This window comes from Nicrophorus vespilloides, unplaced genomic scaffold, assembly GCF_001412225.1.
Source record: "Nicrophorus vespilloides isolate i.1.1-1 unplaced genomic scaffold, Nicve_v1.0, whole genome shotgun sequence".
NCBI classification, from domain to species: Eukaryota; Metazoa; Arthropoda; class Insecta; order Coleoptera; family Silphidae; genus Nicrophorus; species Nicrophorus vespilloides.
Window position 1 is genome coordinate 12,497 of NW_017096882.1, and position 18,490 is coordinate 30,986.

Genomic DNA, 18,490 nt, shown 5'->3' on the forward strand with positions numbered 1-18,490 from the left:
GAAAAAAAAAAAGAGTCAAACTGACAGTTGTCAATGATGGATGTCAGTTTTACAAAGTGATCACGAATACTGTTACAAGGAAGGAAGGATGAAGAAAAAAAAACGTCTGGTTTGCAGAATCGGAACAATACGATTTTGCCCTTTTCGCGCGCGTTGATGAGTCAGTTTCCGCTTCCGATTGCGTCCATTTATTTCGGTGGTGGTAAATAATAATAAATAATAAACGACGACAGAAGTAGCAGGTCGTTAAATAAAATATTGCCATAACCTCGTTAACCCAGAAATGAAGAACGAACGCGAATGCAAATATTCCTTTTGTTCCTTCGTCCTGAATTGCGCGCGTCGGCAGGAAACGCGGCATTGAAATATATAAATATCAGGAATATGTTGCATTACTGCGTCGACACGACGAATTGTTTATCGAGTTGAACACAAAAAAAATATATATATATATGTAAAGAAACAACAAAAATGTTTACAAACGCAAAGGCCGTGAGATACTTAATTATATATATAATTTTTTTTTCATTTTGTTCAAATTTCATCGGTGGCGTCTATCCAGAAGTGTATTTATTTACGCGTCGAGGGGGGTTGGCGCTGGAAGAGAGAGAAAAAAAACAAGCCACCACCGACCGACACGAAGCAGGATGAAAGAGAGTTGAAGAAAAAAACGAGAAGAATTCTTAAGAGAGAAAAAAACAAGTTGAGGGTGGATTGCTAACGTAAATACTCGGGAGACGCAACAACACATGTTCCTTGTTTAAATTCGAACGCGACGACGACGACGACAACACATTATTCCGAATGAATGAATGAGAGAATCCATCCATCCAAGTTGGCGGTTTTCGACCGACCGGAAATCTGCAGTAGTTCTCTCGCACGCAAAACATCAATGTTATCAGTTTGCGAACGCGGAAAAGAAATGAAAGGAAAAAAGAAAAAACTGCCGCTAAATAATATATGTGTCAAAAGTATCACGTTTTACTGACGGACAGAAATTCCAGGCGGTCGCCGAATTGAAAGAAGAAGAAGAAAAAGAAGAAACAAAAGAAATTGCTTATAGCGGGATTTACGTGTTTCCGCTAAATTAAACAAAAAAAGAAGTAAAGTTGCTTTCGAATTGAAAAATCAAATCAATTTCGAATTACAATATTTCATCGAGTCTACTAATTGGACTATACACGAAATGATGATATTATTATTAGCAAGAGGGCACTCGTTTAAAAAGAAGCAACACTTGAATTATATAATCAAACGTTTTAATTGAAGCGAAAGTAATTTGTTCAAAATGCGACTCAAATTAAAAGAGAAGTGTTACAATTTAAGTCAATGTTTACATCTACCAAAACGAATCATTACGGTTTTAATTTGTTTTAATTGAGTCGAAACGTTGGTTGGCTCAAAAATAATATTAAATCGTTCGTTACAATGTTTAATTATTATTGGAAAACTACGACTACATTTCTCGCAGAACGACAACAAAAAGAAAAACAAATGCACAACTCGATTATTGAAACAATTGTGCAAACGAAAGAGAACAGAACGAATGCAAGTAGGGAATTTCCGTTGCAACATCGAAATTATCGAATGCGCAGCAGTTGCTTATTCCTATTGTTAAGATTACAGTTAGATCTTGGTCCAGATGTTTACATCACTTTGCTGCCCGGGAAAAAAAGAAGAAATAAAGCCTAATTTCTAACTGGACCGAGGAAGTCCACTAACCCGATGGACAAATATTACGTGAGAGAAAAAGATGTGATGAAGCGGTAAAGAATAGTGACCCCAATTGTATTAAGAATCCTTTCGTAAAAGTTTGACGTAAATGTGACATTTTGACAGTTCATAAATTTGCCTGAACTTGTCATGAGAACAAGTTGTCTTTTATTTTATGATTTGTAAGGTACGAATTATGAATGTTTATGTACATTTCGATTGTGGGAATTGTTTGAAAAAGAAATGTTACTTTTTTTTGGTCACCTTTGTTGTTCGTACGAGCTGCGTGTATCGACAACGACAGGTGCGTTTTTATATATTTTTTTTTAAATAAAATAATAATGAGGTTAATGTTTCTATTTTTCCGTAGGTATATATAAAGAGAGTGATAGGTGCCGGTAGTTAAACGTCGGCGGATGTGCAGGATTTCGCGGTCGCGTTTAAAGGGGGAGACGACGACGAACGAAGTGGTGCGTGGCGCCGTTTTCGATTTTTAAAAGGCCCCAGAGCGCGCTCGCGTCCATTTAAACGGCGACCGGAAAATCGGCGGGATCCGCTAATGACCTAACGGGTCGGTCGTCGTCTCACATCATCCATCCAAAGCGACAGTTAGTCGCGCTAGACGATGCCCAGACGGACGGTCGCCAAAAACATACCAAAAAAAAAAGCAACAGCGCTGCAGCTTCTGCAAGCAACTCTTCCGCAACTTACGTCTAGATGAATGGATCAACGTACCCTTTTTCTGTTCAACCCCCCCTCCCAGTTCTAATCATAACTTATTATTATTATTATTACTTCTTTCGAGACTTACCGGTATAGCAGATGGAGACAAGAGTGTGAGAATGTCGCCTCAATAATTGACTGTCGTTTCCCCATGGAAAGCGGCCGATGATGTGATCCACGTAGTCGAAGCCCGTCACGGCGGACAGTTTCCATTGGAGCTTTGACAAAACCAGCAGCTCCCAGTTCTGCAACATCACAACAAAAGGAAACTATTAAAATTTATATATAGATATAAATAGAATACAACGAAAGGAGGACAGAGCGGAAGTGGATGAAATGCAACGAAACCGCAACCAATTATTGCAGGGCCGAAACAATTTTGCGGTTTTCTGTGACATATTTCACGGAGACAGACAACAACGCGATGCGCGCTCACCAAAACACACCGCAAGAGAAACAGTAGGACCGTTATGGGAACTATGTCATTTTTTCTATTACAATTATCATTTCAGAGATTCTCTCGAGCTGTTCCACGAGTCTCGACACTTTGCCCCAAATCCCATTTAAATTTTTATCAATTCCACTTTTTCCATTAGAATCACTAACTTAATACTTAATAAATTGAAATTCTATATACTTAAACTGTCTCGACGATTCAGTTTTGAAACGATAAGATACTCTTTTTTTTTTTTTGCTCTCGTTACAGAAACATAAATTTATTTTGGACGTGTTATTTGGTGTTAAAATGTATGGCAACAAAACAGGAGCAGCAGATAAAAGTCCAATTGATAGACGAAAACATCGTGAATCTAAACACCGAAGAAATAAAGTTGTCTGCAAAACAGCGTCGACAACAACAAAAAAAAAAAGTGTATGCCTGTGAAAGAAAAAGGCAAGCTGAAATCTCGTGTGTGGGAAAAGTTAATTGGTTGTTTATTTGGTGCCGAAATCCCGTTCATATAAATGAGCCCGCATGCGAAGCGAACGGCGATCGTAGCTTTTTAATTTCGCACCGGGCCTAAATGATTTTCGACGTTCCGATTTTCCGAAGGGCTCTCGCATTTCGAATAACAGAAAAAAAAAAAAAGCATGCAGGTCATGTGGGTCTAGTCTATTTCTGCTAGTGAGAAAGAAAATAATAGACAGTTAGACTAAAGGGGGGTCAAAAGGGATTGTGAGAAAGTTTCGTCCCCTTTTCTCGCCCTGCTTGCTTTCCGATACGGGACGCACGAAAGGGTGCTGCGGTTTCCTTCCTCTTTTTTCATTCGTTTCCATTTCTACTCGCATCCTTTAGGATCTATATTTACATATCGGAAAAAGGAACCCTTTATTAATCACGCCCGTTTTTTTTTCTTTTCTTTTCTTGTTCCCAAAGATCGGTGGTGTCCCGTTCCCGGATAATCGTTTCCCATTTGCACACACACACACAACAAAAGAGAATGTTTTTTAGGGAATTTGCATAAGCATCACCTGGCTCCATCCTCTTTACGTCTCAAAAGACGACAAACAAAGAAGTTTGTATCACGAGTTGCAGTAACGGGGGGCGCGCAAGTCTCTAATCAGAGGAAAGTGTGAATTGCGTTGGAATTTGCTTCCTCGTTGGCAAAAGGAGGAAACATTAAACGGGGCGATATCGGAGACGTTTCGCGAAACGGCAACGTTTTCGTTCCGAGCGAGGCAACATTTATTTCTTATTTTTCTTTTTATTTTCTCTCTCTCTCTCTCTCTCTCTCTCGGCGAGATTAAATGGAGAATGAATGCATCAAACAATGAGTCGTAAATCGTTAGGAAACACCGGGTCCGTTCATAACATAATAACAAACAACAACAACAACAACAGCAGCAGCAGCAACAACGGTCTGTGGAGGAGGAGAAGAAACGACAATCGAAGGAAGGAATTTTTCGCCCGTTGCTCTCTGTGTGTGTTTGTTTTCGTTGATACAGATCTAGACGCGCGGAAATCGCGCAGGCATAAAACAATTGCCGGACCCTCGCATTCAAAACAACTGAAACCAGACTTTACTACTTTGTATTTTGTCTAGTCTGGTTTTAGTCATAACAGATATTATCGAGAGCGCAGAACACATATATTATATCCGATGAATGGGAGATAAATTGTTGAAATCAACGTCTTGATTAATTGAAGAAGTTTGTGGATCTGTCAATTTGTCATACCGTGTGGACATGTTGATGTTTTCCTTTTATTCTTCGTCCTTTTCCTTTCCTGCCATTTCGTTTCGTGGCTTGTAAATGAAACGTAATCAGGAATTAAAAAGGATGTGAGTGATTTAAGATTGCATCCCCGGGGTGAGAGAGACGACCGACAGACCGACTCGTTACGATCGCGCAACAATGTGGAGCGGGTTTCCTGCGGTTGTTGTCCGTCTTTTGTTTATCGGAGACAATCGCCTTGTCGGACGAAAGGGAGATCCCCGATCGTTGATTGGCCCTTTCCGAAAGAAGTCCCTTACGTGAAAAGGAAGGAAGCGAGCGAATCAATGACCAACCACCTTGAATCCTCTTCCCATTATTATCATCATCGTCATTATAATTATTATTATCATGTTATAATTTCAAGACGAGTGAATGAGAGTGAGTGAGTGAGAGAAAAGGGCCGATCGAATTGTGTGGTCGTCGCGGGTCGTCGGCGTTTATTTTGTGAACGCGGGTGGCGAAAAATGCGGCCGGCGAACGAATCCGAGATGGTTACGGCGGCCGCAGCGTTGGAAAGTGGTTGTTGTGAATGGTGAAGTGGTGAGTGAGAGATGATGATCATCATCATCATTTCCATTATGAAGAGACGATGACTTACCGAGATGTGGTCATGGGAGACGCTGTAGTCGGTGTAGGCGCACAGCAGTTCGATGGAGAGCGTCGTCGCGCTTCGGACCTTCGACGCGATCAGCAGACAGGTCGCTCCCAGCAGTTGCAATTGTTGCCTCTTGATGTTGCAGACGCTCAGAAATCTGTCCATGAAGTTCACAGCCAGCGGCAACACCTGATCCTCGCACATTTGTTCCTCGCACACCTTCAACAACAACAACAACAACAAAAAGAAAACAATCAGTATCACGCAACGATAATTACAATCATCGACAGTGTAAACGTCACTTTTGACAACTGTTCTAGTTATAAAGCAGCAGTTGTCAAAATTTGCTGAACTTTCAGCTTCAACTTATTCGATGCTACGAAAACAAAACAACAACAACAACAAAAAAAAACTGTTGGGGGCCACCGTGAAACATGTAGGAGTATTCATAAAGCTTCGTACTTATATGGATTGAATATTACATGAACAAAAGCATTCTTCAGATATCATTATATATAAAAAAACAAAAACTCCACGCTACCTCCAAAATGATAATCATTAAAGACGATTGTAATTAAATACGTACAGTGTGATCGAATGAAATCACGTTTACTGTTGATTCTTGTCAAATTAGAGTGTATATGTTGTACTAATTGTAGAACATTGTATATTCCACATTAAGAATGTGGCGTCCATAAATAGTTTTGATTTACTCTCGTCTTAAACGTCTTTCGGTTGAAGCGCGAGTTGGGAAAGCTCAACTCGAAAGAAGTCCTGGGGGGCCACCGTGAAACATGTAGGAGTCGCGGTTGATGGGTTCGACTTATATGGACCAAACTTGCATATAATAAAATCATACTTTAAGAACACTATCAATTATGACATTTGACATTGACAATGTTTGATTGACGTTTGACGTTTGTGCTAAAAAAAAATGATAAGTTGAGAGTTTAAGTGTAGTTATATAGATTTTGATGATGCTGGTGCTGTGGTATTCGAGTGATTTGAATTGTAGATGATGTTTGATGTGTCGTCGCGCTACGCTCTTGTTTCTTTGTTTTTGACAGTTCAAGTTTTAAAGCGCCGGCCGACTATGTATGAATTGTGGTGAGAAGCAAAGCAAAGGAGGAGAGAAAGAGGACGACGACGGTGGTGTTGGTGGGTGAGGAAGAGGAGAAGGAGGAGGAGGCGGATGAGAAGATTCATGGAGAGAATGGACCTCGTCAAGGCCGTTCGCTCATCTCGTCCCATTCAAAAAGTTATTTATAAATAGACAGAGTGTATGTATGTAGTTAGTTAGTTAGATTCCTCCTCATCTGCGCGACAGATGTATTTATTATCATTTATGTTATGTATCGGTCTGCTCTGTCGCTGGGTGCCGTCGTTTTCATTCATAAATTTCTCGGGAGGCCTCTCTTCTTTCTTCTCGGCACCGCCGTCGCGGTAGGTGGGAAGTGGAAGAAGGATGGAATCGAATTCGGACACGACGAAGAAAGCGGTGATCGGGTTGCGATCGGGAGAGAGGGCCTAGTTTTTAGGCGTTTAGGCGCGTCTCCTCCTTGGATCGCGGAGGCTCTTCTCTCATCTAGTTAAACCGGATCTCTGGTCTCCTCTCCGTCCCGTTCCCATCTTCTCAGCAAGACAAACAACAAGAAGAGGATGCCTCTTGGGCTGCGAGCCGAAGAAGATGAAGAAGGAGGAGGAGGACTAAGAGATGCTGGCGACGGACGAGAGGGAGGAAGAGGCGACGACTGCCAAAGGAATTTCTATAGAGAAACCTGCCCTCACCGCCACCGTCGTCACCGTCGTGGCTCGGAAACGAAACCGCAGAGAATCACAAGGAAGGAATGTGGAAAACACTTCCACTTAATCGACACACCGCACACAACAAATATCATAATTCTTCGATTAATTAATCGAGAAATCGATGGACGGAGAAGAGGATTAGTAAACCTAAAGAAGGGTCCCGAAAATCCATTCAACTGAAGCCGCGCTCTGCATAATCAGCTCACATAATTATTACGTGTTCACATTTCTCTCCTCACCTCTCCACCTGAACAACTTTCTCTCTCTCATCGCTCATTTCTATTCCATTTAACAAGAAAAAAAAAATAATTGAAGGAGAGACGAGTATAACGACAACAGACAAACGCAGAGAGAGAAGAAAAAAGCACCGGCGCATTCCTGCGGCCATTTAAAAACCTTGACTCAATAAAGATCGAAGCGAGATGGAAACGGCAGAAGCGAACAGATCGTTGTTTTCCCACAAGGAACGTACCATGTCCGAACTCGAATTGATACAGAAAAAAAAAATATAGAATTCGCGCATCTGACATCGTGCATCAACTTATTAATCATTGAAACTTCAAGAATTCGAAAGAAATATAATAAAATCATTACTTTAAATTTGCACGAAATGAATTATACAAGATTCCAAAGAAGAACGAAAAAAAAACAATTACAAAATTCCAACGAAGTCCTTCCTATTCGAGTAAACACATATTTCGAATTGAAATACTAAGCATTTAACTATGCAATATAATTCTTAGTAATATTGAAACATTGGATTGGAATGACTTTTAATGAAAATAAATGTCAACTGTATAGTGTCAAAGTCGATTGAATTGTCTAAATCTAATGAATTTGATGGAATATTGATGTGAGGGGATAAATTAAAATGAATTGAGGGGCAGTGAGACCGAATTCCATTCGAAAAGCTTTATGTAAATGTCACTTGAGTGACTGTTAAATTAATTGGACAGAAGTTAAACGTCAATTACGTTGATGTATCGATTGGTGTGCGCATTCGTTCGATGGCACCGAATCGACACAAAGTGCAGGACAGCGAAATTGATTTTAATTAGCGTGAATTCCATTCATGCAAATGATATTTGTCGTACATATATTATTTGTATGGCGCAAATCGACACAGGACCAAATTTTAATAATTTGACGCAAGTTTGAATTTGACACATGTTTGAATTTGACGTGGGTTTGAATATTTTGACACAAGTTTGAATTTGACGTAAGTTTGAATATTTTGACACAAGTTTGAATTTACGTCAAAATTTGAATTGAGTCAAAGTGAACAAAAAGCTGCAACGAACGATGTCAGAAGTGCATATATGCATAATCTTTCGAAGGCGCTCAACGGAGTTATTCAAGAGGGTCAGCGAGGAAACGCGTTCGAGGCCCCTAATCAGCGGCGGCGACGACCTGTCAAAAAACGGAGCGTCAACAATTTCCTCGTTAGATAATGGGGGAAACGCGCTCGGCGAATGCTCGCTCGCATTAAACGAGCGCCACAAACACAGACACATACACACTACGATGTATGTTTACGCACATATTTAAATGCCCGCACATTCGTGTTTTTAGGTTATTTTAAATGCACGACGCGACAGCGGAGGAGAGGAAAGGAGTGTGGGAGAGCGCACGTAGATTATTCAATTATTTATGGACGCGTTTTGTAAACAGACCTTGCGCAAGGAGGAATACTTTCCAGAAAAATATCATCATCGATGTACTTTCGTATCATCTCATCAATGCTTTTGAGCATTTAAATTGGTTCTTTAAAAAAAAAAAAAATTATATATGTCATTGGTGATAAAACAGTTGCTGATGGTAAACAAAGTGTATTGGGATCGAAGAGTGACGTTTCGTTTGGATTTTTTTTTTAAATGCCCACGCTGATAAGAAGTTACGTAACTCTTCTTGGGGGAAGAGTTGTATAATTCTTTTTTTTTTATATATATATAAATAATACGTTTTTGCCTTTGGGCCTCTCCTTTGTTATTGTTGTTTTGTTTTCGTGTCTGGGCAGCGCGCTTCTGCCTTCCGAGAAACTGTTGACTTCTCGGCAGAGAGCCGCCGCCGCGACGATTCTCGTTTGTTTATGTGCACCATTTATTTTTTATTTATTTGCTAGTCTGCTTACCTCGAGCATCCAGGTTGTGACGACTTTCCTCATGAAAGGCTCGATGTCCGTCTGCACCGATTCAAAGTAGTTGCACGGGGGCACGTAGAGACGCTCCTCCTCGAGGAGGTGTTCGACGACGCGTTCATCGGCGAAGATCACCGGGTCGTTCGTCGCGTAATTCACGCCACCGACGCGCTCGTTGCACGCAAGATTCATCTTCTCTTTTTGTTTTTTTTTTGCAGTAATATGTCAAACTATTATGCAAAAACAAAAGAGGGAAACGGAAACAATTGTTCGCACACCTTGGTCTATCTATCTATCTACGAGCACAGAAACAAAAGCACTTGGGGGGCCGTTCCGACAGGTTGTTGTGTCGCGTTGCGATGGTAACTCGTGAGAAGTATCTATGGAAACACGCACACACAGGTTGCTGCTGCTGCTGGTCGGTATTGGAGTGGTGGTGGTGGTGGTACTGTTGTTGCTCTGGTAATGATGACAACCGTTGCGCTCCGTCAGCAGGCAAGGAACAGTCTGAAAGGTTCACCCCGACGACGTTGATTCTTATAGCGAGGAGGAGGAGTCGCGCGCAGGCGCCCCTTTTATCAAAAAAAAAACGTGCACCTGGGGAATTTTCAGGGATGTACCTCTATTACGTCGAACTACCTCGCATTACTACACACTTCGCTCTCGTTGTTAAACTTTTGTCCTTTAATCGGTCGTCCACAATGCTGTTCTTCCTTCGTCAATCTTTGTCTCGCTCTCTCACTCTCCGTCTCTCTTCCACTTGCAGCAACAGCATAGAGAGACACAGACGCACTTCTCGTCTTCAATGCTGCTTGTATGATGTGGTGGTATAAATACTCTTGGGCTAAGAAGCTCTTCTGCCGGATCAAAGTTGCCAGCCACCACTGGCCGGCAAACATCTGCCGGCAAGTTTCCTTTCCCTGCAAGCAGATTCTCATAATCAATTCCGAACAATCATTTGCAGCCGATAAAAAAAAAACAAACATACAAACACTCACATATCCTATATAATACTACCTACATACTGCAGCACACAGGAGCAACATCAACAAATTGCAGCACGATTTCCATTTCTTAAATCAACCCCGCATAGCTCACGTCAAATAAAATAAATACCTGGACGACGTTTCGAGGTAGCAGCAGCAGCAGCAGCAACACCGTGAAGAAGGAATCAATCCTTTCTGCAATCCCACTTATCCATCCACATAACCCAAGATTCTCCTGTCAACAAAAAAACAAACAAACAAAAACAAAAAGCGCACTTTGTTTTTCAGTTGCAGCAACGCGAAACAAAAACAAAATGACACTCGTTTAACTGTCAAAGTAATTGCATTATAAACTCAATTAATTTAACAAGGAGTTGAACATTATCTTGTTAACATGTTTAATTCTACTATTGTTAATTATATCCTGCAATTTGCAACGTTATTATTTTATAAATAGCAGTCAAAATAACGTAAATATTATGAAGTTACCACATCCAAGGCAAAATTGATTTTCTTTTCAATATCTTATAGCAAATTTCATTGGCATCATATAGATAAAATTGGCTATATTCGCAACGTCTATAAATAACGTTGAAACGTTCATTGATTTACGAATGCGAATATCGATTTCTGAACTGTAATCAATTACTTTGACATAAATCACAATCATCATATAATACGATGCAAAAGCGTATTTCTAATCAATGATTTATTCTTTCTTCATTTCTTTTTAAATACTCTCTTTGTATTAATTGCTTTTTAATTTCATGGTTGTTTTTATCATAAATGCAATTTGCTACATTTTATCTTGACATACAAATTCAAGTAATTCAAGTGGTGACATTGATAGAAATTGCGAAGTTGAATATTTTCACTATCAATTGCCAAGGAAACATAACCAAAGTGACAATGACATTTCTCAATAATTTGACAATATTCTACTGATTACGTAACCGCAAATACAACCGTTACAGAAATCATACGCAATAAGTTTGCAAATGTCCTATTTTTTTAGTATTTGATTACAAAAAAATCCAACATCAATATACAATACAATACATTGACATTATATGAAACATAACAAAAGTGACATTGACATTTCTCAATAATTTGACATTATTCTACTGATTACCTAACCGTTACAGAAATCATACGCAATAAGTTTGCAAATGTCTTATTTTTTCAGTATTTGATTTAAAAAAAAAACAATATCAATATACAATACCATTAACTTTATATGAAACATAAAAAAGTGACATTGACATTTCTCAATAATTTGACATTATTCTACTGATTACCTAAACGTTACAGAAATCATAAGTTTGCAAATGTTTTATTTTTTCAGTATTTGATTACAAAAAAAATCCAACATCAATATACAATACAATACATTGACATTATATAAAACATAACAAAAGTGACATTGACATTTCTCAATAATTTGACAATATTCTACTGATTACATAACTGTTACAGAAATCATAAGCAAAAAGTTTGCAAATGTCCTATTTTTTCAGTATTTGATTACAAAAAAAAATCCAATATCAATATACAATATATGAAACATTATATGAAACATAACCAAAGTGACATTGACATTTCTCAATAATTTGACATTATTCTACTGATTACGTAACCGCAAATACAACCGTTACAGAAATCATACGCAATAAATTTACAAATGTCTTATTTTTTCAGTATTTGATTACAAAAAAAATCCAATATCAATATACAATATACAATAACAAAAGTGACATTGACATTTCTCAATAATTTGACATATTCTACTGATTCTACCGATTATAAGTTGGAAATACTTTATTTTCAATAAAAACACAATATAACCGACAGGGGTTTTACGGACCTGAGTATACCTGAGCACGGTTTTATTGCATTTAACTTGAAATTTGATTTTCAATTTGGAAAAGTTAGGATACGGGCCCAAACGTGACCTCAGTTATGTTCTGTCACAGAGGCGTACGTACGTACATATGTCGGCATTATCCAGGGAGAACGCGTCGTGCCGAGTACACGAACTGTGTATCAAGAAAACCGTTAGTAAAATTCTGTTTACCTTGTCAACACATTTTACGTAACCTCCATATGAGTAGATTAGAATTTAAAAAAAATAATAATACAGGAGACGATGGTCTGCTGTCTCCTTGAATCAGTACAGAAAAGCGAGATTGATGCAACAATACAGAATTTTTGCAAACGAAAGTTGGATGGATAGAAAAGGATCGATTTGACACGGTTACAAGTTTAACACCAAAAATATAATAGAAGTTACCTGCTTGAAAAGGGAAAGTTTCTATTTAAAAATGGAAAATTTGTGCGAATTCATCAGAGTGTAATTACATTAAATACAATTCGATGAAACAGCGTCAATTAACGAGATTGTCCTATCTAAACTGTTAATATAGAGATGATTCAGGATCGAGTGTGTTTCATTCTCGTGATATCACGAAACTATGAGAGAGAGAGCAATAAAAAATTGCAACAAAACGATAGAAATATAAGATGCGGAGAGCAACAAATAAGTCGGGCAACATTCCGAACGATATTTGTTTATATTTTTCCAAGAAATGTGTTATTTGCGGCTATTTCTGCTTCTCATAACACGGCCAGTTAAAACCGAAACGGTCCTAATCGAGTTGTTTCGAGTTTCATTCATGAAATGTCTTCAATAATCTGTTACGTGCGAATGCCGAGACGAAAATAAATACGTTGCAAAGTAAACTTGCCCTCACAGTTTAATCTCTGCGAAGAAGATTTTTTAAATACATATTCGCAAAACAGACAGAAAGAGAAAGGAAGAACGTAAAACTAAGAAAGCAAATGAAAATATATGAAAAAAAAAAAAGAAAAGGAGAAGACTTGTGTGTCAACAGGCGAAGCAAACTCGACTCAGACGAAGACGAAGACAAAAGAATGCGATTCTCGTTTGTTTGCTCTGGTTCTTTGATTTTCTTCTAACGATGATCAATTTCTACGATGACACATGCCACGAAAACAAAGGAGCATCGCTTTTCTCACGGAACGGTATCGAGAAGAGAGGAGAGGAGAGACACAACCTTGCCTTGACGGTTACGCAGAAACAATAAATAACAGTCGCAGCAGCACGAAGGAAACGCGATAATTAAATTTTTAATTCCTATAACCCAAATATCGTAAAGAGCGTTTCCTCTGCCAATACTGCATTATTTCCGGCTGACTGCTTCAAAACCAAACAAGTCTTCAATGTGTATATACATACACACACGACAATTATAAAATGCAATCATAAAATTGATGCATTATAGAAGAAGAAAACTAAAATCTGTATCGTGTGAATGTTTATTTGATTCAGAATTGATAAATAATGTAATAGAGCAGCGTTTCTCAACCTACGAGTCGCGAAATGACAGCTGTCACCGCATGTGTCAAAGCATTGAAAAACTATCAGCAGTTACCTGTCAAAAATGTCAATTGAATCTATGAATGAATATTATGAATGAAAGTTTTTAAGTGGTAGTGTGCATGCGTGAGATTAACTATATATTCGTCTCCATCTCTGCGTTTCCGTCCGCAAAGGTTCGGACTGGTCAACGTGAAAATATGCGGGTAAATATTAACGATTTTCCGCTCGCGCCTCGACATTATGCAATACGATTCGCGCGAAGTCGAAATCGTTTTTCCGCCTTGTGGGAAGTGAACGGTAGCCGCCGCCGCAGCAGAAGTAGAAGTATATAGACGACACTCAAAGAGGACGAGAGCCGAAGGAGGAAGGAACGAACGAACAGAAGAAATAATGCGATAAAAGAAGTGAAGTGGTGTTGAAAGAGGTAGAAGAGGAGAAAGAAGTTGAGCGGAGAGGAGAGGGAGGAGGTTACGTTTCCTTTTCGCGTTTATTTAATGCCGAAATACGTCAGCCTTTCGCGGAACGCATTCCAACCTTCCCCGGCTCTCTATTGCAGCATAAAGTCATTAAAATTCAACGGCGGGATGAATTTATGTTAAATATGAAACAATATAAAATACGCGAAACGAAAGAAAACGACCAACGACTTCGGTCAACCAGCGTTCGAATTCCAATCCCTCCTGCTCCCATGGCAACCACTGACAACAAAATCAACAAAATTTGACGTTTCTCATTGACATTCCCATCAATTGGAATCATATTCATTCAATTCATTTTTACGCCAGTGTTTCCCAAACCGCATCTGCGATTGAATATTTGACATTAGCCTAATTAATTTTCTTCAACATTTCCCTCAAAATCGTCAATTTATATAAATTGATAACCGATTTTGTTGACATTTCTCTGGAGAACTGTCAAAAAAAAATATTATTGTGACGTTTCCATGACGTTTATAAGAAATGTATCATTAAACTATGGATTTAAAGAGATTAACACAATCGAATGCGCAAAATGCGTTTCTAAACTTGAAACTGCGATGTCGAAGAATGGATTATCTGTAAATATTGATACCCAGTCGAGATTAAAGAAAGCTTAACACAATATTTGTAGAAGATTCGGGTATTTCTTCCTTATTTTTTTTGTTTTGTTTTTCATTCTTCCTTCCTTGATGCGAAAGTGCTAAACGAGCGTTCCATAAAGTCGATGATGATGATGGCGCTTTTCATCGTAAATGACACATCCTGTCGCGATTACATTCAGTGAGTGGAGGCTTTTGTGTCACGCCGCCTTCGATCTTTCTCTCTCTCTCTGTCTTTCTCTTTCGAACAAAAACAAAAAAAAAGGACAGTGGGAAAGTTAAAATCGTAGCAACAATTTTTCGCATCGAGAATCCAATTTAAATGCCCTATCGTCGTCGATATCATCGATTTCTGCTGTTTGCACGTTGATTACGCGTAGATTCGCCGATCGTTATTTATTTTATATAAACATATACATTCATGTAATATTGAATTTAAATACGTAAGAACGTTCGATAACGTGCAAGAACGTTATTTTTATTAATTAAATGTCTGTTTCCCATTTGAAAAAGTTTTCAGTTACGAACGATTTTTTCAAGATCGAGCTATTCAAACACCGAAACAGACGACAATCGCTTCCTTTGTAGATGTCACAGCAAAATAATAGTAATCCAGAAGGCCACGCGGATTTGGATCACGGACTTTTGCAAGAAAGAATAAAGATAATATTCATAGAAAAAAAATAGTGTATTTCACTATATTTACGTAAATAAAACTATTAAAAAAAAGCTATATAAAAATATTAAATTTAGCAGAGCAAACGTGGATAATTAAAATAGCAATAATAGCAACATTGACGTAATTCCATTTTGATCAATGAAATTTGACTTTTTTTTAAGGAAATAAAAAATAATAGATTTTTATTGATGTTACGTTTACGTTTTACGTTTACGATTTACGTTTTATTGATGTGATTTAACAAAAAAGAATGAATTTACTTATTTTTTTTTTATTCACGTGATTTGACATTTCAAAAATAACCAACAATTTTGCGACAACAAAATGATACCAACTTGAATTTTGTGAATGACATTTGATGTTGTCAAATTGTAATTTTGTACAACAATTTTTATATAACTATTTTTGCATCGATGATTTGACGTTTTGATGTTTTCAATATTAAGAAGAAAAGAAAAACCTGAAATTGTCATGACGACTGCTTTCTGAAATGTAACTTTGTTCGATTAAAAATAACGAAGAATTACCGAACTGTCAACAACAAAATGATTGACATTTGGATGACATTTGTCAAGTTGTCAAAATTTTGAATATTTACAATAAATCTGCTGCTGACGAACAACGATTTTGTTCGCGGAACCGGAACCGAAGCCATTTAATATTTTTGCACGATTATCGCGCATCCGGTCTTATCTAGAAACCGGCAACAAGAAGAAACAGTAGTAACAGCAACAAACAAGGGAAAAATAAAACAAAACAAAATTAAAAAAAAAAAAGAACGCAAAAGCCAAGGCGACGTATTGTTTATTTGGAGTGGTTGCTAGGGGAGGCCCAGATGCGAAACATTTATTTACCGAAAAATCTATCCGAGAGATAACTTCTTCTTTTTTTTTACGACCTTATCTGGAGGAGACACGAGGAACACCAAAATAATAATAATGTATATATATATAAAAAAAAACGTTTATACTGAGCGAGTTTTACCGCCTGTTTACGATGGTTCCTGATGGGTGTCCTCCTCTCAAGGACCCACCGGTGCCAGCTTTCTCAAATATGCAAAATCCCTCTTGTAAAACACGCTCATTCAGAAAGACCCACGAGGAATAGCGATGGTCTTGTTTTTATTTAGTTTTTTTTTTGTTCACATACAATTACGGTTTGTTTGATGAGCGTAAAACCTATAATTATTGTCGTATTCTCCCCTATTCCATTTCAAATTTTGTCGCACGAAAATTTGGCATCGCGACAACCCTTCTGTTCGCGTCTCCTCTCGTCATCATTCAGGACAACAAATAAAAAATTCACATGATCAATTTGTCGCTGCTGCTGCTCCTCTCTGTAAACTTTTTATCTTACTCCGATAATCTCTTTCTAATTACCCGAAAATCATAGGTTTAGGCCAGTTTACAACCCCCCATCATATAGTACGATCAACACGAAAACATTGTCTCCGTCAACATTCCCAAACACTGTTTATAATTAATCAATATACACAAAAAAATATTGTAAATCGAATTTAGAAAAAGCAAAAATAAGATTGCGTTTACAGCTACATTTTTATTGCGTCAATAATGTTTGAAATATTTAAAATTTGTGAGTGCCTTGAAAAATGAAACAATATACTTTCGTTTATTCGTTGACAGATAAACGTCAGTTGATTTGTTGCAATTTTTAATTTTCAATTATTTTCATATTTACATGGGAAATTCACGTATATATTACTTAGTTTCACGAAGATAATCAAGTAAAGTAAGTTTTCTAGATGATAAGTTTTAATTTAATAAAATTTCTATGTAATATCAATATGTTTATTAGTTTGACAGTTATTTTAAACTTGAAATGTCAAAATTAGCTGTCATTTGTAAATGACATATTAAATATGTAAATGACATTAATTAAGGATGTTTAAAAGTAAATTGGGTATTTTTTTCTCTCCAAAAACATCAAGTGAAAAGAATTAATGCCCTTTTCTTTTTGGGAATTGAAAAAAAAAATGTGCAAGATTGTATGAAATTCCCTTTTTTGGGCACTGTTTAAAAGAATTTATTCAGAAATGTAAGAGAGAAGAAAATATGAGAAGCGGCAGTGGAAAGGGGAAAAAAATAGGCTTATATTGTGTGAAATGTTGGCGATACGCTTTGTTCCACCCCACAGGGTGTTCGCCAGAAGGGAGAACCGGAGGTCAACTACGAACGAAATCGTAAATAGCTGGAAAAAAAAAGGAAGAAAGAAAAGGGAGCACATTTTATTCTGGAAAGTCCACACGCACCAGAAAACCTTTTTTTATCCCCATTCATAAAATGGGAACACGCTTTGCATGCAACAATCATTGCAATGATTCCATTACAAAATAATGTTAATTATGAAAGCATTTAGAAAATAGTTGAATTTGTTGGTAATTGATTGAATAATTGTAGTTTTCATTGTGATACATTTACTTGCATTGATCATTAAATAATCATATGAATAGTGTAATGCAAATACAAGAAGCTACTAATCTTTCAGGTAGAAAGTAATGTGAAGGGTTTTTGGGAGGCTTGATTCAATTATGTTTCATTTCAACTGAAAGGAAAACTTCAGAAACATCATGATTTTAAGAAGAAAAAAACGTCGTTTACTAACATTTAAATTCGTTTGTAAAGTCATCTTTTGACGTTTCAACTTTCTAATCGACATTTTATTACAAATACACTTTCATTCGTTTAATGCTGATGTTCTGTAGTGGGGGATGAAAATTCGTCTTATTTTTTTTTTGATGAAATGTAATTAATTTTGATTACTTTTTTCTTCAATTTTATAGATAAATGTAAACTTTTAAATTAATTGACGAAACGAGCGTAGTTTTGTTTTCTCTAGGTCAGTGGTTTCCAAACTTGATGTTACTACGCCTCACTCAAAAGTATGTAATCATTTGGCACCTCCCCTTTCATAAAAGGAACGCGCATTACAGCAATATGAATAAGAGCACAAAGTATCGATATATTACTGTGGTTTTAGTCGTTTGGCTGTAATTCGTGTTCAAAGTTGAAAAATGCTCGAAAAAGTAGTTTTTACATTTCATTGATTTTACATCGAAAACTATAATACATAAATGAATCCAATAATATCATATGAAAGCTGAATGTTTAGAGAATCCATCAAATATAGTACATACATTCC

General features: G+C 37.4%; 1 protein-coding gene across 1 annotated transcript; it reads right to left on the reverse strand.

Annotated features, from left to right (window-relative positions):
- Positions 1–2,524: 2,524 nt before the first annotated feature.
- On the reverse strand, positions 2,525–9,834 carry LOC108558379 (G1/S-specific cyclin-D2-like; the record flags this gene model as incomplete). Its single annotated transcript, XM_017915278.1, has 3 exons — positions 9,183–9,834; positions 5,249–5,464; positions 2,525–2,681 (listed from the first exon to the last, which is right to left on the reverse strand). Coding segments are annotated over exons 1-3 (571 nt in total), but the record flags the coding sequence as incomplete, so codon positions are not given.
- Between the last annotated feature and the right edge of the window lie 8,656 nt (positions 9,835–18,490).